At 39.4% G+C, this 26,326-nt stretch overlaps 1 protein-coding gene across 7 annotated transcripts in view; it reads left to right on the top strand.

Annotated features, from left to right (window-relative positions):
- Tp63 (tumor protein p63) overlaps positions 1–24,164 on the top strand; it is a 199,673-nt gene extending 175,509 nt beyond the window's left edge. For 4 of the 7 annotated variants that reach the window (XM_040751015.1, XM_040751014.1, XM_040751017.1 and 1 more), the window contains 5 exons: positions 2,458–2,594; positions 14,381–14,538; positions 16,899–17,043; positions 18,274–18,367; positions 21,112–24,164. In XM_040751015.1, the coding sequence (XP_040606949.1) occupies positions 2,458–2,594; positions 14,381–14,538; positions 16,899–17,043; positions 18,274–18,367; positions 21,112–21,408 (831 nt within the window). In that variant the 3' untranslated portion in view covers positions 21,409–24,164. Of the gene's footprint in view, positions 1–2,457; positions 2,595–8,093; positions 9,405–14,380; positions 14,539–16,898; positions 17,044–18,273; positions 18,368–21,111 lie in introns of those variants that run through there. The other 3 variants (XM_040751020.1, XM_040751019.1, XM_040751018.1) reach the window with 2 other exon arrangements.
- Positions 24,165–26,326: the final 2,162 nt, after the last annotated feature.

Genomic DNA, 26,326 nt, shown 5'->3' with positions numbered 1-26,326 from the left:
TAAAGTGCTGCCATCTTCTGCGTATTCTCTTTCACAGGAGAGAAAGCTAGATAGATAGCTCTCAAATTTTACCATCTAAATAGTGTGTCAAGGGCCCTATCTACTGTTACCAACACTTTGGAATTTAGGAGTTAAATATGAAATGTAGAGATATTCATTCATAGCGGCTCAAGGAGGTATAAAGTAAAGCAAACATATTTTTCTACTTAAGTCATGAAGCTATGCTTTCCCTTACAATATATTCATATTGTGATCTCTTCTGTTTCCTCACTTTCCCATTCTACGAATGCTACCCTAATAAGAGGACATTTTCAATCAAGTATTTAAAGTTAATTCACATGGCATTATTTGTGAGTGGTAGCACTTTTTGACACAGCATTGGCATTCCTGAATTTTCACCATAAATAGTTCACAAAGTTGGTAATGCAGCAATTGTCTATCTTTCAGGGTGTGCTAGGGTCATCTGGTACATGTCTATGATATGTAGCAATCAACTCACAGCAAATTACATGTCCATGTCTCTAAACATTGCTATGTGCAGGAACATTTGTTTTCTTTTAAGAAATGTTATAAACAAAGCCAAGCAAGGCAGAAGCCACAGTCATATGTGAAGAGCCATATTCTATGTAAGACTATCCATCACTTCTACAGGGTCAGTAATGAGTTCAATTTTTTAGGTTATGGTTAGCGTTCAATGAGTTCTTACTACCCCAGGTCTTTGTGATCTATGGTGACTATTGCTGTTCTTCTTCAACTTTTTAAAATATTGGTAAACAGCTCAACTTTGATGCCATCCAAGATGACACAGGTGGCAGTGCCAGGAGCAATGACTGAGCTACTGCCCTGGAATTGTTGCTTAAGCTGTTCAATAGGTTAATGTGTTCATGCCTCCTTCCCAAGCCTTCCCAGCCCTGGCTCTCAGGGAAATCTGACAAGCAATCAGCTCAGGTCCCAGTCTTGCTTCTAAAGCTACGTAAAGAAAGTGAATGTTTTAACTTTGGGGAAAACATTACACCTTCGATACGATACTAATAGTCCATGGAAATCCCAGCGTATAGTTATGAAGGAGCTACTGGGATGAATTGTATCTAAAAGCAATGAAAAGTTAGAGAAACTCAAGTTCATGGGATGAAAAAAACAATGGAATCATTTCATGTTGAGTGACTAATAGGCTTGAGGTCAAGCAATTAGAAGGACATATGACCTTCTAATAAGCACATAGCACTTAATGAACTACTTAGTAGGACAAGGATGGGGTAATACAAGCAATGGAACCAATGTAGAAAACAACAGCCCTAAATTCAGGGTGGGCATCTTGGAGAAAAGAGGTAAGAACAGACTAATAACACCAGAGGAGAAACAGGCACATTTGTCTCTTGTGCTCAGACTGGATGAGGCAGATAAGGTCTAGAATGCATTGTACACTCCCTCCTAGAGCCTTGGAAGTTCTCCAAGTAGGCTACTGGCTTCATTCTAGCCATCCTTTGCTTCATTTTTAAAGCTTTGAGGAAGCCATCTTAAAAAGAGAAGCATACTTTATTCCCCCTGAAAACTTTCCTCATTCCAAACATGGCTTATGTTTCATGGTCATTACATGTTATAAAGTTGTATCTGAAACTAAAATGTAGTACTAGCTTCCAATGAATCTCCAGCACTTTAGTAGATCAGTGGACAGCCTTGTCTTATAAAATTTTTCTGTTTAAAGGTGTCTTGTTTAATATAAGTTTTCAGCTCATCCACACTGAACTCACAGTCAATAGCATAGTAACTTGCACCTGGACAAGGTTTATCGAACATATGCTTATTCTCCGTATGGCCCTTTTGCAATTAAGAATAGTAAGCAGTAGCTGTGAGGGCTATCTGACTGTGCCATCTGTCATCCCATTGATCACCAGGGTTCATTTGGTTCATCTGGCTGGCTAGGTAGGTGTCCCCTTCCTCCCTCATGGCTCCATGTGCGTCCTTCCTGCTGCACACTCGGTTGAAGAGAATGACCTTCCCTGAATAGAGGAGGACTAGTCTTTGGCCAAGGGTATACAAGTAGCTACACTTCCTGATAGAACCTCCAAACAAACTCTCAAGAAGAGTAAGCAACATTTTAGTTTAGAGCCAATTTTAAATAACAAAGCCTTTGATAGAAAACACAAAAATATGAGCTACATATATGGCTGTAAGTAGTCTGGAAAAAGAATGCTAGTTCACAGCATGAAAGTTGATACAGGAGCTTAGCCTCTTCTCATTCGCCTTCAGCTGGAAGCATGCACAGATGACTCAACTCCTCTGTCTATGTGTGTGTGTGCAACTGAGTGAAAAGTGCTGGCTATACTGATATTAATGTTACAAATATGTATTAGTATAGGTACATTTATTAATACATAATCTACAAATAATGGGAATTGGCTGACTTTTGCCTGTCCTGCAGCTCTTCATTTTCCCTGTTTTCTGGCTTTTCCGTAGGTGAGAGGTCGTGAGACTTATGAAATGTTGTTGAAGATCAAGGAGTCCCTGGAGCTCATGCAGTACCTTCCTCAGCACACGATCGAAACTTACAGGCAACAGCAGCAGCAGCAGCACCAGCACTTACTTCAGAAACAGTGAGTGTGTCACTGTGCTTGCAGAAGGCATGAGCAAGGGTGACTGTTGGCTGTTTTCATCAGTAGTAGGCTAATGGCAGAAGCTGACCTCATGAGACTATAGTCCGTAGTAGTTTAGATGAGCTGGTTCGGCCTACTTTTTCAGTTTTCACCCTCTGCGTGTCTTATAACCTTTCTTTGGGAGTGAGTTTCACTTGTGTTCTATTATGAGCCCCAAACTTATACTAACATTTACTAACACTCTATTCTAACAACAACATCTATTTCAAAATCCTTCACTCAACATAGAAGATTGGCTTGTGTGTCTCCTAGGATATATGCAATCCCTTTTGGAGTATCTATGTAGATAAAGATTACCAAGGAGATTTTCTTACAAGGTGAATTGTTTGCCTTGTGTGGTAACAAGGCTTCTGATACTTAGCCCTGTTCCTTGAAGGATATGTCCCAGGGCAGGACAGAGTCATATCAAGTTTCTATTTTTTAGCATCTTTGCTCTAGACTGTCTTCCAGCAATACATCTTCAAGTAAATGGGAAAGATTTTGCAACCTTATTAGCATATGTATACAATCTATTCGTATGTTAAGTCTTACCTTTCCACTTAGAACTTTGATGATGTTAATTGTTTTGTGACTAACAAGAAGAGAACAGCATTTCTGAAAGGATGGTAGATTGGCCAATCAGAACTCTGTTTATACTCATCTTTGGGTACTTAAGTACAATCACTTGTGAGTTTAATACACTGTGTACTAGTACAGGTGTTGCCAGACAGTCTCAGCAGATAAACGTCTATACTACATTTTCAATCTACTTGGGGATTTCAAACATTCAGCCTTTCAAGACAAAAAGAAATGATATCAAAAACTTCCTTGACTGAGAAAAGTTTTTTTTTCATTACAGTGGTAATTTATTCTAATAGTCCTAAGGTTTGACCAAAGATGATATTTAAAATAGAAGTGCAAGTGAACAATAAATAATAGTTCTTTTCTGATATTATTGGCTACTATTACAAAAGATGTAATGAAAGGGGCTCCGAACCTTTTCTTAATCAACATAAATGTTGCTAAGGAGTCTTAACTGCATCTCTAATAATCATAGGCAACTTCTGAATGGTGAGCAGCAGAAGATTCAGTAATGAGCATGTGCCCTTTGCAATTCAAGGCTGTTGAAAATTGAGACCGTTTTTGATTAGAAAAATTCTCACATCTCAAATGAAAGTTTTATAATTTATAACTATCATTTGTTCTGAAGGTCAATCATAAAATTTAATCAAGTGATTTCTTGGAGGTACAGAATTTTCTAAATCAGAACACACAAAATTCTCACTGGCAAGGCAATCATATACATTCTTTTGTATATCTGACATCAATGTATGTTAAGACATTCAAGTACAAAATCAGTTAGGTTCACTTTAAAAAATAAAAAAGAATCAAAGGAATATACAGCTGAAACATAGTAGACTGCAGAGGGATAAGGAAGAGTTCCTTTCAGAAGCATTGGTTATAAATGACTACCTCTTCATTCTCAAAAACTTTAACTCAGACAACACAACATCGATAAGATTAGGATTACAAATGAATGTGTTGTGTTGAACTAGCTCGGAGAGGTCATTGTTTTTCTAATTAATGGAAAAGGGGCTGTCTGGCACTGGGACAGGTAAGAATTTTCATTTTCTTCTAAAGCATAAGAGTTAGGTATTTAGGAATCTTGGTGCAGAAGATCTCTTATAACTGATCAGTTCTATGATTGTATCAGAAGAGCAGCAGTCAGTACCAGAAATGAGTGAAGGTGACTGTCACATGAATATCTTATTGCGGAGTCTGAAATTTGTATTTCATTCTATTTTCTCATTTCATGATTGCTACCTCCTCCATGTTTAAAATTGTAAATCCATTGGAAGCTTGTGAGCAATGCTCTAGAACTTGCCAATGACTCTTGCAGATAAATAGGTTGCTCATCTTTTTGTGTGCATTGAAGTGAAATTTCTGTTTTAAGGGTTCAAGCTAATGTTTGTATTCTAGAGAGTTATGACAAGAGCATGCAAAGTCCTGAAGTCAGTATCAGGCAACAGCTTTCACCACAGATCTCGTTTGTCCTATGACAAACAAAGCCTTTTTACTTAGATATCAAATGTTCATAGAGATATAATTCCTTTATTAAAGCACATTATAATATTGGACTTTAAAATGGAGATAAAAAGATAGGGCTTCTGTCTTCCCATAGGTTGTATCAAATGGTGAATTCCAAACCAAAATACCTTTGTAATATTAGGAAAGCTTTGCAATTTTCAGGATTGTATAAATTAATGGGATAAATTAAGGAAGCCTCTGTAGATTAGATGAGAAAGGAAATAATCTACTATCTTTGTTTTACAGAATTTGTGAATAAAGTGACTTAATTCTGGTCAGGGGCTCATGCTGTCTATGTTTACATTGTGTAGATGAAAATACTGACCTTGTTAAACAAAAAGAAGAAGAAAATACTGACCTTGTATCTCTGTGTTAGGATATTTCCAAGGTAGCTGATACAGTGCCTTGCTTTGCTCCCAATGGAATTATATTATCTATTCTTTATGGAGCAATTCATTTCATCTAAGAAGAAAATGCAGGCTAAAGTTGTGCTAGCAAAAATTGTCTAGAAGATTTTCAGGAGTTATTTTCACTCTTTTCCAGGAGTAGGTTAAAATGAATAGCAAGGAATTAGCTGCATAGCTCCAAGGGTGTTCGTTTGAAGTAATCATATGCATGGTTTTGAGTTGGTATCTCACAGCTGTGATAGCTTGTGCATGGAGAGCTAACAGCCTGCACGATGAGATCTTTGCAAAATACAGATGTTTTGTCCAATTACATGTTTATACCATTACATATCCATGTCTCCCTGATGACTGACATGAATCCATGTAAGTTGTCCAGTTACTACAGTCTTCAGCTGAGGTTTTTTCCCCAACTCTTTTACTTTCATTCAAATCTCCAAGAGCAGGAGACAGGAATAAGTAGACAAAGAAAAACTGGAAATCTAATTTCTTGACAATCATTTGAAAAGAATAAATCAACTTAGAAAGTGTCTATAATAGCATGTGATTTCCATTCTAAATCATAGTACCAATTTTATGCTGGTCAACTTATTTTTTAGTAGAATGAAAATTGTAGAAAGCAATATACTTCCTACAAAGTGGCAGTAAAATATTTTCAGTTTAATTGCTTCCTTAGTCTCCCATTCTGTGTTTTTTGCTTTTCACTTGTGCATGGGTTTATTATATTTTTTAACCCTTCATAGTTACCTTCATGATCATAGGCTGTAAGGAAGATAAATTTTGAATCAAGTTGCTATGATTCAAGTTGTTACAGACGTATATGGGCTTAATAATGTTTAAGAAATTATATTTTCATTGGAATACCCATAGTGGCAAAAATATAGGCAGTTATATTTACTAAAGCTCAAATCTGCTGCAAGGACAAATTGGATCCAGTTATTTTCAAACTAAATTCTACTCCCTTGTTATTCCATGGGCATTGGCTCTGGGTGCTAGGCTGAAGTTATTTGACATCTGTTTTAGCAAGCCTTAACTTTTAAAGGGACATGTGACTTGGGTTTTTTTGTTTGTTTGTTTGCTTTTTTTCTCCTTGCCTCTGCTGTTCTCAGGCCAGTATGACTTTCCTATACTTTTCTCTAGCTGTCAGTTCCCTCTGGGAAGTAGATTCCATTAACTTATATTAAACCCTGTGACACTCTAAAATGCCCTTCTATAGTGATGTCTTAGTCATGGTTCCATAGTAACCAGAAGTCAGAGGACGCTGCTTCTGAGCTAAATCTTCAAGATTGGTTCCAGCCCCTCACACCAAGGCTGGAAAGCCACCAAGCAACCCCGCTAAACAGCTAAGGCTAGATCCCCTTTAGAACCAAAGATCTTTGTCAGCTCCATCATTATGTAGGCAGCAGGAGAAGGCTGAAGAAGCCAGAACATTGCAGGGAGCATCCCTTCTGTGTTGAAGTGGTTACCAGCCTCTTGGTCTTTATTCTTGTTCTTTTAGTTTAAGGCTGTATATTTTTTTTTTATCAGGAATGCCTCTCTCCCAGCTTGATGTATCTAAGAAGCAGGCAGTATCTTCAAGATTACTAATTAATTAAGGAGAGAGTAAAGGACACAGCTATCCAAGTGATACAAATCATTAAAACCACACTTCTAAGTTAGGCGATAAAGTCACCCAATTTTCAGAATGTTTGTTGGAAATCACCAGCTCTATAGAGTTGAAAACAACAGCAACAACAAACAACCTAGTAATTTCACGTTGTTCAACCCAACAAATCTGAATTTCTATAGTTGTCACAGTGCTGCTTTTGAACTTCACAGCTAAATGACATTTTCAAGACAGAGCTTTATTAGCTCCAGATTATAGGTGAAGAAAAGTCTCAAAGGTTAATTAGGTGTGAATGTTTGAGACCCTGAGGTGTATATAATCTTGTCTTCACTAGAACACAGATATGATCAGTACATGCTAACTGTACTAGGCTTTCCTATAAGAGACTCTCCAGGCTTCAGCTTCCCAACACCAAATGCTCAAGGATGAAACTTTGGATATTATGTTGCTTCCCTCATGATGTGTGTTCTGACATATTTTCTTATGAAGATCCCAAATCTCACTGGTATACTAGATTGTGCATCAAGGGGAGGGAACACAGCTTTGTTCCTTTGAAAGTACTAAACAAATAGGATTTGAAAATCCAGTCTGGCAAACAGTTCCCAATAGTTCACCAGGTTGCACAACCTTTAGCCAAATAAAAGGGCTTATTCTTGGCATCCTGTGGCATAATTGATTTCTTAATTATGCAAAAGTTGCTTTCATGAGTTTGATATACACATTTATAGGCCAAGTTTGTGACTGAGAGGATTAAGGTATTTACCCACCTCCATCTGGGCACATTAATAGTTCTTTCCAGATGCAGAATGACGCAGCCCCCATGCTGATAAGATCATGTTTCTTCAGACTTCAGAATTTGGCTAGACAGAGCAGTAATGATGTATAATAATTGGGTATGTGACATTTTTACAGAGGATCAAAGTTTATTCTTGTTTCTGTATTCCCTTTGTCAATTACTTGAGTCCAGGAGACTCATGCCAAGCACTGTACTAGACACCGGACTTGCCTGTCACCATAACCCTCAAATGAGTCACCTTGTTTTAAGAAATGGGCATGACCAGGCCCCCAGCTGAATCTCAGACAGGACCTCGGAAAAGGTCTTTTTTACAAATAAGCTTCTGATGTATACAGCTGACTAGCTGCCCCCACCCTGCTTCATTTCTCCTTTGTGTAACTCTTGAGAAGTAGGATGTCCCGTGTGACTTTAAGGAGGGCTTTTAAAGAACCTGAGAGAAACGGCTTTGGAGGTGGTCTGCTCCGCCTGCACTATGATCATGAAGGTAGAAGGGTGTGTCTGTGTTCATTTGATGTGGATACACGGGTCCTAAGCCTTCATTCTCTTTCTCTGGTTCCTCTCTGCAGTCTCCTTTCAGCCTGCTTCAGGAATGAGCTTGTGGAGCCCCGGAGAGAAGCTCCGACACAGTCTGACGCCTTCTTTAGACATTCCAATCCCCCAAACCGCTCAGTGTACCCATAGATCCCCGTCTGTGTTGGAGCATGTGTGTTTGTTGTGTTTCTGTGTGTGTTTGTGCGCGTGCGTGTGTGTTCATGTATCCAGCCCTCACAAACAGGACTTGAAGACACTCTGGCTCAGAGACACAGCTGCTCAAAGGCACACAACCACTAGTGAGAGAATCTTTGAAGGGACTCAAAGTTTTACCGAGGAAAAATGCTTCCTGCAGATTTTGTATCTTTAGACCCTGCCTCGGTTGGGCAGGAACTGTGCTGGTCTGTGAGCTCACTATTTTTTCCCAGGAGGGAAGGGGATCTGTTGGGTAGAGGCATTATAATGTTTATTGGAACCCTTTTCTGTTACCTTCTGTTGTGTTTCTAAAACCCATAATAAAGCTTTTGAGCAGGTCTCAAATTTAAGATGTATTTTTAAGAAAACAAGAAAAAAATCTGTTATTGTCTGTGCCTAAGCAAATTGTGTTGACTGAGAGTCTCGGGCCCTTTGAATGCTGGACATGGAATAATACTGCAAATAGTAACAGAGGGAGGTGTTAAGTGTACCGAGATAGGGATTCTTATTGAGAAGTTCATTATTCGTGCATTCTTTTCCTATGTAAGGTGAGAGTTCACTAAGGCTTTGCCAGATCTGATCTCTGCCACGGGACATTAGTATCTGCTATGATAGTCTTCTTTCACATAGACCTACTCCCCAAAATGGTTGTTTAGATGCCAAGGCAGTTAGGCTAGTTTTGTGGTGTTAATAGGAGATGAAGCTATCCCAGAAATATTGCTAACCATTGTTCAATGCTGGGAGAATTCAAAGCCTCCTCACTAAATCTATGATTAATTTAATTAGAGCTGCTAGCCCTCACCCCTGCCACCCAGAGAAGTCACCAGATTTCTTCCTACTGTTCTTGTGCATCTGTCTGGGAGACTTACTCTCAGACTGAATGATACCTAAGCATACGGGTATCAAAATCAATAGCCCTTGCCTTGAAATCACAGAGAGCCAACCAAGTTCTCTTTCCTTTTAAAGTAGTGTCCCTACTCGAAAGGACTGACAGAATCTGTTTCTTTCTCCAATATCTCTGGTCCCTCCTACCCCAACCAGATCACCAACTCTTCATTCTGTGTCACCAAGACAACAATTTCTTGTGCTAGAGGCTGTTGCTTTGTGGATGTGTGGCTTTAATTTTCAATAAACTTTTGCATCTTCGTTTATTTTGTAGTTATTGTTTCTGTCTCTCTTGCTCCCTCCCCGCCTCACCCCTCCCCGCCGAGTACAGTATATTTTCACGTCTCAAGTGTTGCAAGTGCTATGTGTGACTCTAACTAAGAGTGAAAGGATAGTCACTGAGGTCTTGTCTCTATTTCTCTTGTAATTTTATTTAAGATACTATATCCAGGTTATCACTCTGAAAAATTAGGTGGTTCTCAGTCTTCCTAATGCTGCAACCACTTAATGTAAGTTCCTCATGTTGTGGTGATTTTCCAACCGTATTTTTTCCTTGTTACTTCATAACTGTAATTTTGCTACTATTGTGAGTTATCATAAAACTATCTGGTATGTTAACACCCAAAGTGTGTCGACCCACAGGTTGAAAAACATTGGTCTAAATGAACAGATTTTAGCTCTGTAACAATTACATCCTATAGTGCCAAAAGGCATCTGAGTAAGTCTAGCTTTGTTTAAAATCACAAAATTTACTAAATTTAAGTTAAGTCCAAAATGCATTAGAGAATTAGGTTTATATGCCATAGGCTTTAGCAAATATTTGTTCAGTAATCTGGAGTTGGGCCAATATCCTAAGTTTGGAAGTTTAAATTTCTGTGTATTCTGGGCTTTATGTTATTATAGTTAGTAATTCAAAGGAAGATTTAATAAATGCACCAAAGCAAATAGCAGATCAAAGCATAAGACAAAAACATCTTGACAAGAGATGAAAGTATATTAGTTATGTTCTGACACCCTTGTTATATTTCAGTTAGTAACTTAGAGCCCAAGTATGCAAAGAACTGGAGAATGTACTTCAAGTTTTGACATTTCTTTCAGAAACATTTTTCTCTTGTAGCCTATTCTTAGGTAAATTTTTGATGTACTTATAATAACCTTTATGTCCATGTGCCCTTGGTCTTTGGAGGCAAGCTTATCCAGCATACAGGCCACAGGAAGGGGAACTCTTGGGACATACTTAGAAGACATATAATCATTTTTCTATTTCTTTCTGCTTTTTAACCTTCCTCACATGCAGGGTGTCCTTCCCTTCTCCTTCATTCTTCCTTTCCCATTTCTACATGCAACATTCTAGAGATGGCTTGGCAAAATACATTTTTTTCAACGTGTCTCCAAATGTGAATTGAAAGTTTTAGTTAGTATAATGACAGTGTTTAAATCAAGAAAAGGGAGCAAGTGAGGGTTCAGAAGGCTGGAACTTACCCGAAAGTTTGTCTTTCACCGCATAGTCCTGAGAGGCAGAAACAGGAAGCCCAAATTCTAATTGCAGATAATTTAAAACAGTGGCTCTCAACCTTCTAATGCTGGACCCTTTAACACAGTTCCTCATGTTGTGGGGATCCACTACCATCAAATTATTTTCATTGCTACCTCATAACTGTAATACTAAAACCATTATGAATTATAATGTAAAAATGTTATATTCATGATGTCTGATATGTGATCCCCAAGGGGGTCATGACCCACAAGTTGAGAACCATTGATTTAAAAGCATATCTAGCTCTGAAATTCTAAATTTTATTCTTAATGAGTCACACAGAAATTTATGGTTTTTGGAGTTAAGATTGTGGGCTTTGAACAAATGAAATTGGTGGGTTCAGTTGCCACCACTAAAAAAATAAAAAGCAAACCAAAAGTGTGATGTTGGTTTATAAATACTTTCCCTTACTACTAGAGACACAGGAGACTAAGCTGTGTATATCTCTGTAGTGCTCGGTTCCCAGCAAATTCCTATGAGCCTCCTCAGAAATGCCCTCCAGTAGAAACCATACTGCATTTTCCTGCAAAGAGCTGTTATCATCACATTTTGGTTGTTTCACCTTTGGTTGGGATGATGACAAGGTCAGGGGGGACAAATAAGAAAACTCAATCAACACAGCATAGTTTCTGTTTTCTGTTCCTTAGATTTAAGGGGATATTTACTGAAGGACTTTGGTATTGCACTTGTCATAGCCAAAAATTTGGCTGTCTTTCAGTGGGCTGTGACTTTTATCCAGGATTACACTTTTTCCTAAGTGTGTGATGGCTGCCCATTTCAGACACTGTGGAGTTAGTAATGGTCACAGTGCTGTGATCATCTTTGTGTCAATAAGACTCACTTTTATGTTCTAATATGTAATTCAACATTTATGACCCTCTTGATGTTATCCAGGATCATTTTCTGAGTTTACTCAATTAAAAATCTGTGTTAATTCTGGCTACTTCTTCCTGTAAATCCATAAATTGGCACCTTACATTCCCTTGACCAAATACTAGGATATAAACTGACCTTTGGGGCTATAAGAGAAGAGGAAAGGACTAATATCCTGAGTGTCTGTAAGACATTGAACAGTATCAAGGACTCTCCCATGGGCTCATTCAGATTTCATAGGCTCCCTTTCAGAGAGAGCCTAAGGCTTGACCTAACAAGAGGAGGCTCAGCTGAGACACAGATCAAATCCAGTGACTTTTTTTTTTTGGTTTTTATGAGACAGGGATTCTCTGTGTTGTTTTGGAGGCTATCGGTCCAGCCTGGCCTCGAACTCACAGAGATCCGCCTCCCTTGCCTCCCGAGTGCTGGGATTAAAGGCATGCACCACCACTGCCCGGCCAGTGACTTCTTACATGCATTTCATATAAAAAAGCTAGCAACCATTTTGATTGGCTCCAAAATTCAGATTCCTACTCTATTCATCTGCTGTTTCCAGTGTCTCTTCTTAAATTGAGTTGATTATCATGAAAAACAATCAATTAGCTAATAAAATAATAAAAATAATATAATAGCAATCATAGGTTTTAGCAGCATATAGAAAATAGTAAATTGTGCCTAAAAGTCCAGGGACAAACATAAAGTTTGTGAATGCACTTTTATCTGCCTTATTGCAGTTATTAATAGTTAAAGTTATTCTTATTGTTAGCGTTGGCTATATAATCACCTCCTGCTTGGGAAGATGGAAAAGAATATGGAGTATGATCTGTGTCTAGAATATGGATGACTAATTCTTAGCTACATTATGACAGCCCAAGGCAAGTGTAGAAGCAGCAGCTGGTAATACCTCCCTGCTACCTTCCTCTGTGCTTCCTTTACTGAGATACTGATTTCCAGATGCTTCTGGGTTGATCTGAGTGTGCTGACTACCCGTCAAGCTCCTGGAACACAGTGGTGGTGTGGACTTACAATTGCTTGGTAGCTGTTAGATACCCTTTATGGAGTCATTGCTCCTGGCCTACTTTGGCCTTCCACATTTATCTTAGTACTTGAACAGTTTCTTGAGCCTGCCACCTTGTTACCTACCATCATTTTATTTCTGGAGGCATATTCCCAGAAAAGGGAAAAAAAGAACCATGGGCTAAGTACCAGGAGACTCATTTCTTTCCTCAACCCGTTCATCTAGCAGTGGTACTGGGCATTTGGGAATGTTGTTTTCCTAGAGTTTCATATTTACTCATTCTTCAAACATTAATAATAATTATCTGTTCACCATGTGCTTCCATACTGTGGCATGGTATGCTCCATAGTGGTGGCAGTCACTCAAACATAGGTGAAAGACAGCCAGGTAGCCTAAGGTGACTCATAAGTGGGAGTGGGAGAGTTTATTTTATGATGATTGTTTGTACCACTTGAAAACGACTAAAGAGAACAAAATTTAAAGCAATGGTGCAAAATCTAGTAGCTTTGCACAATTTCTCTAATTTACACAAATAACTTGGGAGAGTATTGCTTGCTTTACCTTGACTAGTGCTCTGCTCTTACATAGAAAACAGGCTCCTGTTTTTAGTAACTATGGGGCATTAATGCATCTTCAAATATTACCTAAAGTACAAGTATTTAAGGCCTCCATTTAAAAACTTGTAAATTTTATAAAGCGTTCAGTATTGGTGTCCCTCCCAAACACATATGAAAATAAAACCGACATAAAAATTTAAATTTGTCTTTTAATATACTGTAGGAATATGAGTGTGGCAGAAAAGAGGCAAAACAAAATCAAAATCAGAACAAAACAAAACAATGAATTGTTTGATTAATTGTAAAGGAGCACTTTTCCCACCAGAGGTCAGAAACACACTCAAAGCAAAATCCTTATTATATAGTCTTGGCAATTATCCACTGTAAATGCTACAGTCTCTACAGTTCGTCCTTATTAACTCCTCTTGAGTTTCTGTCTCATCCCCACAATGAATGAAGACTCCTGATTCCCTGGGAGACTCTCAAAGATGAAAAACATTACATTTTAGATCTCCTGCTCATAACAGTATGGCTCATACAGAAAGGGCACACGGTTGTATCTATTGTTTATATCCTATAGCTTTTACATAACTACTGAATTTGTACACACACACACACACACACACACACACAGAAGACTTGTAGAAAGTCAACACCACAATGGTTTGGATTCTAAGGTTTTCCTACATAGAATTGCTATTGGCTTGCACTGGGTCTTATCAACGTACATAAACATATCAGCTGAGGAAGTACATTTCTATCTTAGGTGTTTCTGTAGGACATTAGGATATGCTGTTGAATGCCTCCAATGATGAGCTCTTTCAGATATTTGCTGGGCATCCCAAATGGCTTGGAAAGTTGCAAGTTGAGTTTAATGTTTCTCTGTTCTTCATCAGCCTCTGTGTCTTTCTCTCCTTAATGGTTTTAAAGACTTAAGTTGAAAAATAAGAGAATGAGAAAGAAGATGGAAGAAATAATAGAAGATAAGCAGCATGTATATTTTCCCCTCTCACAAATGAGATATTAAACATTCAACCATGTATATTCCAGAAAATAGTGATTTTTGTGAAGGCTTTGCAGTTCCTCCCTGGTAAGGAGTCTCACAAGGATAATAAAGGACTATGGATCATAGGGCATGGGGAGTATCTGGCTCATAGATAGTTCTAGGCCAGGTTGTAATCTGAGACCTATTGTAAATGACTGGTCCTGTGTTTCAGTGTCCTATGTTGACTATCAATGCCATGTTTGTGTTTCTAGGACCTCGATGCAGTCTCAGTCTTCATATGGTAACAGCTCCCCACCTCTGAACAAAATGAACAGCATGAACAAGCTGCCCTCCGTGAGCCAGCTTATCAACCCACAGCAGCGCAATGCCCTCACCCCCACCACCATGCCTGAGGGCATGGGAGCCAACAGTAAGCATATCTCTCTTTGACTGCCAAAGGATGGACAGGGCTAGTACAAGAGAAAAATGTCAAAGGATGGCAAAAACACTCATCCCCTAAGCTAAGTTCCATAGAGGCAGAGGAGACCACAGTGGGCTGAGTTGGTTTTCACAGATAACTTGTCATTCTTGAGGCTTCATCACAAAATTCCTTAGAGGTAGATGTGGGGCGAGGGTCTTCCCTCAGTAGGGACAAAGATCTTTGAGACTAGAAAGTTTAATTCCTGCCAACCTGAATGGAAGCCCGGCAACAATCACCTCTGGCATGAGGGAAGGGGTATTGTGTGCTATACTGAAAGCGCAAAAAATATTGATTCTCCTCTGAATTCTAGCAAAAGTAGCTCTGCAACTGCAAACAACTTAGCTCTTCTCTCTGTCTCTAAAATGAACACTTCATACATTTAGCATTTGTGTGTCTCTGGCTTTATAGTCCTAATTCATTCCGTACGCATTAAGAAGTTTCTTTTCCCTTTACTTCTGTACACATATACATTCTTCATAGTAACTAAGCATAGCTGTAAAAGGCAGTGCAAAAACTGGGTCTAAATAAATAGATGATAATTGGCACATAACTTTTCTGTAAACAGATTTATTTTGTCTATTAAAAGTAAGTCTAGGTAAGGGGGCACAGAGACTTAAATGAAATAAAGAACAGTAAAAATGCAGAAGGATAAATAATGTCTTCAGGGTTAGACAAAATGGAACTCTGCATAGTTCCTAAAATTCCCACTCAATTGAAAAACAAGAAGCTTCCATCTGCTCCTCCAAAATACCCAATTATTGTGACCAAACCTTTGCATTTCCTTTTATTTGGAAAGCCCGGCCTACCTGAAAGAAGCTGAGGGAGCCTGAGATTGTCTGTGGTGTGGCAGCCCATGCTGATTTTTCAGTGAGACAGTCTGACAACAGGGACTGTGCAATAGGCTGCTCTCTCATCATGATAGTGTACTCTGAGGTCCCACACTTGAACGTGAAAAGAGAAGCCAAGCAATTTTACTTTCTTTCTTGTAACATAATTAAAATATCCCTGCTTGTTCTAGGAACAAGATAGAGGTAACAATAACAACATTTTACATCCATACAACTTTCAGTCACTTACATTTTATTTATAGTACACACTTCTCCTCTGACGTACTCAGAGAAGTCTGAGCGGGGGGGTAGATGAGATGTCTCGGGACTGGGCTTTGCAGCTGGCTACATCAGGGTCTTTCCCGTGAGTCACACTTCTAGTTACAAAAGTACATGCAAATTATATTCTTATTTTCTAGATATATTATTTTTCTAGTTTTGATAAAAATGCAAAATTTGTTACAGAAGTTTTATTAGTACTAAGCTTCTTTCAGGGGGCAGGTGTCAGTGAATACTTGAAGCTCATGGTTTTGAAAAATGCCCAAAATATCAGTGATGTTGCTGAATTCAAGCGTATTATAGAGCACAGGTAGAATCAGGAATTGTGGTTTTTCTTACTAGGCATAAAGTTCCCAAACCAGTACTGTAGTAAGTCTTCATGTTTCCAAATAGATCTTATTGTATAGAGTAAAGCCTTTTCCTTGCCAGCCGCTTTGGTTTTCCCCACCAGTCACCTGAGCTCTGTCACGTTGTAGTCCCCAAATAACACACAAGAGGCTGTATTAATTATAAAGCTGTTGGCCATTTGCCTGATTTCTTACTGGCTATTTCTGACAGAAGTATTTACCCCATAATTGTTATTCTAAGTATTTCTCTTGCCAGAGAAAAGGTCCAGTCTTCTTACCCCTATGCGGCTACATGGTGACTCCCTGTGTTTCTCCTCCCCAGAGTCCTCCTGGACTCCTAGACCCACCTATCTTGCTTCCCTAGTGGCCAACAGTGCTTTATTGACATATACACAGGACTTCCCCCTCATTATTGACATGGGTTCACATTTCTGTCAGTAGAAGCTTTTGGGCATCTCAATTTGCCAGGAAGTCTGCTATGGCTGCCAGGATAGAAACATTGATAACAGCTAATCTCTGTCTTATAGGAGATGAGTAAGAGAAACTGAAATATAACCCATTCTGGCAGGGAGAAGGAGAAACACATAAACTTGGGAGAAAAGAGCAATTAGAAGAAGAGAAGGGTGAGAAGAGAGTAGTCCCAAGAGAACTGCCATTAGTTTGGAGTTCTGTTTCTATTATGCTTGATGAGACATGGAGTGTGTAAAGGATATGGAGAAATTAGGCCACTCCTGTTCCCCTAACCCCCAGAAATACCCACAGCATTTTGGTAATAATCAACAAGGCAAGATAGACCTCTGGGATGCTGGCGAATGATAATCTAGTAACCCTTTCTATTCCTCTTGCTTCTGTTCAGTTCCTATGATGGGCACTCACATGCCAATGACTGGAGACATGAATGGGCTCAGCCCCACCCAAGCCCTCCCTCCCCCACTCTCCATGCCATCCACCTCCCACTGCACTCCCCCACCTCCATACCCCACAGACTGCAGCATTGTCAGGTGAGTGCATAGGTGTGCTCCTGGGGCCGGGCCTCGGCACCTGTGGGTGGAGGGCAGACCCTGGGAAAGCCGATTAAACGGTTGAGAGAAGGGATGCTGTCTTGTGATTTGAGTCTGATCGGGAAGGTCATCAGCATAGCTCCATCAACAACTCCTACAACCAGTGTGGGGAAAGTGAAGCTGTGTGTATGTGCACACAGGTGCCGGACCTGTTTCCAGGTCTTCGTTTACTCCCTTCTCCTCCTTCCTGTTTTTACAGGTCAGTTGTGGCCCATGAATTGGTGCTCAGGGCTGGGTTTCCCCAGAGGGACATAAACTGGCTATCCTGCTCCCTTTCCTGCTCTCTAGGCCTCACAGCTCTTAGCCACCATGGGACCATAATTTTGGAGTTGGAATTCTATTAAAAAGTTTTGATATTAGGAAGCATCTGAAATTTGAAGAACCTCTGCCACTCTGTGAGGAAATGGGGACATTCCACAGAAGAAGGTTTCATAGTGACAGAAGTAAACAAAGCATAAAAGGTGCTTCTCACAGAGACACATGCAGCTCTGGGTTGCATGCTTAGTTCATGTCCTCTGCTCCAGAGAAGCATGCTTGGTTCTGTTGACTGCTGGCAGAGTATGTTTTGTTCATGTACAATTTCAGCCCCAGAAACGGTGGGGTACATGGCTTATCTCGGCAGAAATTGGCCCTGGGATGATAGTGATATCACCAGTCTCAAGCTAGTTCCACAAGGAGGAAGACTTGTGATTTAAGGACATAAATCAAGAAGTATTGATGATATTCTGGAGTGCAAGCCTGCAATATTTTTAACTGCCTAAAACATTCTAAGAAACCCCAAAAGACAAAATAGTGGGTCTAGAGATTCTAAAACTGATGCGAGGATCCAGGAGGCAAGAGGACTATGGAGCTGACTACTGGATCCTTCATCTGTATCCTCTGCAATGGCTCCTGCCGCATTTGCACAAAACCTTAGCATATCTCCAATCACCAACTGAAAAATGACCACCTTCTAGAATGCTTATACTTGGTGTTGACAGTTTACCTAAAGTTTGAGTATCTAACAATCTTCAAACCTCAGATCCAAGGCCCACACATATTTCATGTGCCCCTGTCTCTTATGCAGGGCATCCAAGGGCAAAATGTTGGGTTTTCCTTTATCTCGCCAATGCAGTTGGGGTGAACTCTCTTTTTCTGTTTCTTCCTTCCTCTGCCCTCTTCCCTCTGCAGTTTCTTAGCCAGGCTGGGCTGCTCATCATGTCTGGACTATTTCACGACCCAGGGGCTGACCACCATCTATCAGATTGAGCATTACTCCATGGATGTAAGTAACTGCTAGACTTTTCTCTCAAGTCAAATGTCTCCATTTTTCCCGCTCCGGTACATGCGCCTTGTAGTTACATCCACTCTAGCTTTAGACTTTGTTTTGGTCATGCTTCTAATCCTCAGTTCTGATGGAATCCATAGCCCTGTTAAGAAAATTCCCCAGGTTAGAAGTTCAACGATCAATAAGCCTGATCATTAAACTGTGGCTTATTGCACCCAAGTGTGTGCAAATGAGAAATAAATATTTAATGTGTGCAGTCAAGACATTTTAGTCTCAAGCCAGGTGGCTGAAAAACCAAGCAATTGGGAGGCTGGAGCACAAGGTTTACTTGACTTCAGAAGTTTTAAACCTGCTTGGGCAACGTAGTGCAGCTTACTTGGAGATTGGCTATGATGTTCTCATTAGTCTATTTAAATCAATAGGAAGGAGAACAGGAAGGACATAGTGCGAATCTCATTTAAGTGTACAGAGAAATGACAAAATTGTCATTGGCCAAAGTGCACTGATGGCAAAATCATTAAGAAAAACCTGGTTGTAAATCTCTAGCCTGTGATACCATTCATTGGCATTTTCCACCTCTCCTTAAAGTATACTTTAAGGATACTCCATTCATTTGCAGTTCTGTCAGCCCAACTCCCTTGCCCCTATCATCAGGAATGATTACTGGCCATAAGTTCGAGTCCTGGGCATGAATTTTAGTAGCAATGAGATTTGAGGCTGTCACTTTGCCTCTCTCAGGACCTCGGTTAATCCAGCTAAGTTAGAAATCGCTCCTCTCTGGCTTGGGTAGTCTTTGAAACAAGCTGCATGTGATGGAACTTTCTCATGCTTTCCACCCTGTTTCTTGAACTTCTGCACAAATGGGAGCCACTTTGTTTGCACCTGACCCTCCTCTTCCCTCTTTGGCTGCTCTTTCTGCTGCTCCCTGTGGCATTTGCTTCCTCTGTTCTAGCTTTCAGATGGCACTTTGGGCTGATGGGAGGAGAGTCTTTGCCTCTGCTGCTGCTTCTGCGGTGGGAACTCTTGCCCCCTCCTTGAGCACCGATGCTAGAGATGTCCCTGCAGCATGAGAATGCCCTGTAGAGACCAGTGTATACCATCCTGCCTTATGCCCATCCCTGCCGATTCCAAACCTCATGCCTGGTGCTTCCTTGATAAAACCTATCATAGGTAGAAACCGCAGATAACACTTTAGGACTCAGATTTAAAATCATGTTTCTCCAATGATGAAAACAGTGTGGCTCTGTATTTGAGAAATATCTGTCGTGGAGTCCTGTGTGGTGGAACAGGAAGTCCCCTGCTTCCCTGTCTCTTTACATAATACTGACTTGTAGATTTGTCCCCTTTGGGGAGTGCCAGGCTTCTCCTGCAGCCATTAATGTTCAGAGCTGCTTCCCACAAATCTCTCTCTGTTGGTGTTGCCTTGTAGTGGTGCTGAGACCACAATGAAACTTGGGCTCATTTGGAGTTTCAGAGGTAGAAAGAATGCAAGAAACAATAGAGCATGATAACTTAATCTATCTGTGGATTGTCTGCTTTACAATGTTTTCTCCTACTACAGAATAAGGCAGGGTAGCAGTGATGGTCTGAAACCCATATAATGGGACCATATGAGAGCATCGTGCAGATTTCTGAGTCGGGACAGTTTGGAAAGCTATTCAGTTTTGTCATATTCCCCCAGCAACTTTTTGCTCATTTCTGGAAACAAACACGTCCTGTGTCTTTGCAGAAGTCTGTTATTTTCTGGTAGAGGATTTGAATACATTGGGTATCTTCAGATGCAAGGATGAGTTCATAATATAATGATAAACTTTATAGTGTGTGTTTTAGAATTTCTATAACATCATATCCACACTTGTGTATGAACCCATAGTGACTAGAATACATAGAGGCAATTGTATCCAATGTATCCAAATAGGAAACTAAAGTCAGATTGCTATCTGCCCAGCCACTTTATGCCCACCTTGCTGCTTCATTGAAACATATTAAACTAGTGGCAATACATGAAAGACATGCACTGTACCTGCTTAAGACTAAGCCCATTGGAAAGAGCTCTTGTCCCTCCCGTAGTGCATAGACGCAACTGCTGTGCATTTTGGTGTATTTTAGCCACACACCATAAGATGTTTCACTCCATAGGATAATTTGAGGCTCAAAAACTATTCCTAAATTCACATTTTATTTACCTTGTTATATAATCTCAAACCTTGTTAACCTAACCTCCCATTTTTCTATCAATAAAATAGGCGTAGTAATGTCCAACACTAATTTCAGAATTAAAGAGGATTATGAATATAAACTAAACAGTTTGGTGGATGTCACGTTTGAAATTCTTGATCCTTGTTAGATATCTTTCCTTCTCCAGTCTTCCCCACTGCTAGTGACACCCCATTAATGCCTTTCTTCTGGTGGCTAAAGCCCTATAGATTTCAATCATGGAGAATTCACATTTGTTCTTGAGATATTTGCCCTCTTATTTAACTACTGCTATCTACACTATGTTGCACATGGAGACACTGAGGCCATTGGAGGACCAGTGAATCGTTGTCCAAAGCACATGTGACACAGCAGGTTCCTCAGTAACATAACATGGACAACTGTCAGAAAGCTAATTTTATTTGCCAAGATTTTGATCATGTAATTCAGATCATGTAAGCCAAACCACCAAAGAATGAAAACCAGCATGGAATAAAGGGCTAGGTGTTTATCCTCTAATGCCTGGCCTCCTTCCTGTTGCACAGGATTTGGCAAGTCTAAAGATCCCTGAGCAGTTCCGACATGCCATCTGGAAGGGTATCCTGGACCACAGGCAGCTGCACGACTTCTCGTCACCCCCACATCTCCTGAGGACCCCAAGCGGTGCCTCTACAGTCAGTGTGGGATCCAGTGAGACCCGTGGTGAACGCGTGATTGATGCTGTGCGCTTTACTCTCCGCCAGACCATCTCTTTCCCACCCCGCGATGAGTGGAACGACTTCAACTTTGACATGGATTCACGTCGCAACAAACAGCAGCGCATCAAAGAGGAAGGGGAATGAATGCTCATTTCTGGGCGCTTCATGTCTCCCTCCGCCTCGCAGCCCTTACAGGGCATGCCTGCTTGAGCTTCAAAGCATTCTGCTAGCTCTTCTCCTTTTCCTTCTCAGTCTGGTTTCTAAAGGGACGGAGAAGTAAGAGGCTACCTGTTGCCTAAAAGTCTGACCTGTCACCTGATTCTAATTCTGGCTTTAAGCCTTCCAAAGTCTTGCTTGCGGGATGCGTTGTCGTTGCTAGATAGAAGTTAGCAAAGAAGCAGCGGGTCTCTTTAAGCAGTGGAGAACTCTCATTGACTTTTATAAAGCATTTTCAGCCTTATAGTCTAAGACTATACATATATAAATATATAAATATGCAATATATATTTTGGGTGGGGGTATTGAGTATTGTTTAAATGTAATTTAATGGAAATTGAATTGCACTTATCAACCTTCTTTGAAATTTGCTTGTTTTGGATGACTGATCTGTACCCCTTTCTCAGGGGTATCATGTATGGTGACAGATATCTAGAGTTGAGTGGTCTATGTGAGTAACAATGATGTATAGGTCCTCTCGGTTCTTTGGATGTTTAGCATTTAGCACATCAAACCTGTGGATGTATCCGGTGTGTTTACCATTGCTTAATATGAGGTAAAGCTGTATATATTTACACAGTTTCCTCTGTCAGTATACCTTATGTTACTGGTGTCCATTCCAGTTAGGCTGGTTCACTCTGTGACTATTACAAGCAAAATTTCATGTTCACTTTGTCACACACTATATAGGAAAGGACAACCTCTCTTGCTTTTGTTTGAGAATCAGGAATGCAGTTTATTCTGGAAATTCTTAAATGTTCCAAGTTAGCCATTCCAAATGTCTGGTGGGGTATAGCCAAATATTGCAGTGGCCCCTTGAAATTTGAAGCCCAAACTCCAGTATTTATTAGAAAAATATTTGCTTCCATTAAAGTAACCTTAAAACTAAATTTCACTACTGGATTGACCAAGTAAAATATACACATTCACTGCTTTTGTAAGAATTTAGGACAATTAGGATGAGTGGAATTTGTCTAGTTTTTATGGGGAGTTGTAATATCTATTAGGAATATTCAGGAAAAACAAGCATGACTCAGAAATAATGAATCTCCACTAAAAAGAAAGTTGTCCCATAAAACTATGAATTTAAATTCCTTTTGAAGCATGGAGTGATGCTTGGGAAATATACCTTTCAAAGACTTTCCTATCCATAAGACACTGCATGCTAGTTTCTCTCTCTTCAAGGTCTAAAATAAGACTAGTGGATTGGAAAATACAAACGTTGGAGAACAGTTTTCACTGTCATTTTCTGCTTGATCATCAAAGCTCCATTGTTTTGGAAAGCAGGTTCGAAGATCCAGTTTTCCACCCAACTCCTTCTAGACTGTGTAGACATAGAAATGTCCACAAATCAAGGAAAACCCTCTTCATTGAAGCCCTTTAAACCCCATCAACAAAGACTTGTTTTACACTTTGTGAAAGCATGCAACAGTCGGTGTTCTTCCTAGATGTTTTGAAACATGTTGAGACAAATATATTTCTTCCCAATATAAAATATGTGTTGTGTATATGCTAATGAGCTTTGCAATCCTTCCATGTGTTTCTGTAAAGGGCTTTCATTCAATGTACATGAGATGCCATTTTTATTTTAAAGTGCCAATAGGCAAACATGCCCCTGAATTAATGTATGGATTTCACCAGAAAATCTTCTATTGTGTTTGTGCGTGTGTGAAATTGCATACTGTGCTGTTTTTTTGTTTTGTTTTGTTTTGTTTGTTTGTTTTGGCGCTCTCTTTGGGATAGTTGGGTTTTCTAGAACCAAGGCTGAAACTTTTGTTGTTGTTGTTGCTGTTTTTATAATTTTTTTTTTGCAGAAACACCATTTAGTGAGAATACAATGTCAGATAAGACATGATACCTTAATTGTAAGATGGGGGGAAGGGAAAGTTGTTTTTTAATTTTTTTAAAAATTTTGTATGCTAAAGAGAATGAGTCCTTAATTTCAACATTTTGTGTTTAGATGATGATAAGAATTTTTAATTTCTGCACCAAGCTCACAGCTTTGCAAATTCAGCGGGTGGAAAATGAAGCTGTGTCCTGACCAGTTCAGGAAGACAAATGGCTTCCTGGGTATTGTGAGTATTTGGGCTGTTTTAGCACTGTTAAGGTGGCTCTAGGGACTCTGAGGCATTTCAGCACTATGTAGGTGGCACTAGGGACTTGGAAATTTCTGTACTGCATCTGACAATTTTGGCATTAGCCACTAGCCATAGATAGGCACAGTCCCTCTACTCACACCAGTGTTAAAGTGTGTGAGCAGCCAGGGCTGCGGGAAAGAGCATGAACAATCGGTCTCTGCTCTGTGCCTCTCACTGGAGAATGGGATTTCTTTGCTTGGAGATGAAGGGAACAGGATAGAAGAAAGCAAGATGTTCTTTATTAATCCATTTAGCTTTTGTTTTCTTGATTTTCCCCCAAATACATATGTGGGATGTTGACTATGAAAGATGTGTGGGGTTTTTTATTTTTATAATTGTACAAAATTAAGCAAATGTCAAATGTTTTATATACTTTATTAATGTTTTTTTCAAGAGGTACTTTCTTATAGACATCATACTTTTTTACAGCTCCCAGTTGCTTGTCTTTTGGTATTTTTGTGTTACGGGCTATGGTGAGCCAGAGGCAAATCTATAAGCCACTTTTGTTTGCCAGGACATGCAATAAAATTTAAAAATAAATGAAAATACATTAAAAATTGTGTTGTATGTATATATGTGTGTGTATCTGTTCATCCTTTCAACCTCTGACTCTATTTCTCTTACTGTGAAAGAGGAAGAAATACTTCAATTGAGGTAAAAAAGAGTTTGCTGTCCAAGTAGGGAAGAGACTACAGTGTGTTCTAATTTTATTTTATTTTTGACAGTTTTATTTTTATTTTTTAATTGAAAATGAATTTTTCTTTCATACAATATATTCTGGCCATGATTTCTTCTTCTTTATCCCCTTCCAGATCCTCTCCACCCATTCAACTCGACACCTTCTCTCTCTCTCTCTCTCTCTCTCTCTCTCTCTCTCTTTCTCTCTCTCTCTTTAGAAAACTCACACACAGAAAATACATAGAAACACAAAAATTGAAACCATAGCATATAAGCAAAAACCTATAGTGTAAGAAATAAAATAATAGCCCAGATAAGGCATTATGAGACAAAAAATATATCTCAAAATACCATACTACTGAATGTATATTGAATTGTCCGTCTACAGCTAGGCATGGGATCTGCCATCAAGTGTGGTTTGCATACTGAGTGAGACTCTATTAAAGTAAATGAATTTTTCCTTGGAAAGCGGTTATCAATTGGAGACACCTTCTTGGTTAGGGATGGGACATCATGTCCACTGACACCTCTTAGTACTAGGACCCTATCTGGCTTAGACCTGTGCAGTCCTTGTGCATGCTCCCACAGTCTGTAAATTCATATGTGCATCAGTTCTGTTGTGTCTGGAAAACATTGTTTCTTTGGTGTTTTCAATCCCACTTGCTCTTCCAATCTTTCCACCACCTCTTCCCTGAGCTCTGAGGGAAGAGGCTGGATGGAGACAACCCATTTAGGACTTGGTGTTCCATTCCAAGGTCTCTTACTCTCTGAATATTGTTCAATTTTGAGTCTGTATTTTTTCCATCCACCAGTAGAGGAAGCTTCTCTAATGATGACTGAGCAAGAGTTATGTCCTACATGACTGTCCCATGATATTCATAAATAGACCCCTCAACACTGAAGGAATACTGGGTAGATCACCCTGGTTATGTGAGGAGACATATTGAAGATAGTGGCCTCTGAGTGAGATAGACCAGACAATACCTTCCCATGAGGTACATAGATCATTCAATAAAATAACTTCTAGCATAATCGTCTAATGATTTTTGTTAAATGGAAAACTTTATCCTCTTGTAGAGTGATCTAGAATGGCATGAAAATAATATTCAAAATATATAAACAACTTTGCAGAATATTCAGGGTATATGTGAAGGGCCTAGAATATAATAACATATGTCATGTGGATAAATACAATTACATTATGAAAACATAAATGTATAGTGAAGGAAGGTGAATCTTAAATTCTTTACTGAAAACGGTCAATAGGTTCTCTAAAATAAAGTAATTGGTTTGGTAGCACCCAGACAAGGAGGAGAAAATTCAACTGTGCAAATGACTTCTGCTTGATGTACACCACGGAACATAGAACTTCTTTCTTTCTTCCTTCCTTTCTTCTTTCCTTTCTTTCTTTCTTTCTTTCTTTCTTTCTTTCTTTCTTTCTTCCCTCTTTCCTTCCTTCCTTCTTTCCTTTCTATCTTTCCTTCCTTCCTTCCTTCCTTCCTTCCTTTCTTTCTTTATTTCCTTTCTTCCTTTCTTTCCTTCCTTGTTCAAAAGTTATAGGTATGTACAAGAAAACCAAATTGTCTTCCAATTTCTTCAGAGGATCTCTTAAATGCTTTACAAATCCAAAGTAGATTCTGGGAGTTTAATGATCTTGTTTCTTTACAACTTGACAAATTTTCTTTCATGATTTGGCATTTTAGAAACTTTCTTACCCTGATCAATCAATTTAATACTCCCCAAAGCCAATAATATGTTTTTCTTTCTTTTATTTTGATACTATAATTACATCATTTCTCCCTTCCTTTTAATCCTATAATATAATCACATTCTTTCTCCCTTCCCTTTCTCCTCCAAGTCCTCCATCTACCCCTCCTTGCTTTCTTCCAAACACATGGTCTCTATTTTCAGTAAGTTTCAACAACACTATCTTTTGAAAATAATGAGATCAATCCAGACTCTGCCATTTAATATGGTATCCCCTAGCTACATGTGACTACTGAGCATTTAAATGGAGCTCATCAAAATTG

This window comes from Mesocricetus auratus, unplaced genomic scaffold (genome assembly GCF_017639785.1).
Source record: "Mesocricetus auratus isolate SY011 unplaced genomic scaffold, BCM_Maur_2.0 Super-Scaffold_100008, whole genome shotgun sequence".
In the NCBI taxonomy this organism is placed as follows: Eukaryota; Metazoa; Chordata; class Mammalia; order Rodentia; family Cricetidae; genus Mesocricetus; species Mesocricetus auratus.
The sequence above is the reverse complement of the archived record's forward strand: the minus strand, read 5'-3'. Positions and strand labels throughout refer to the sequence as shown.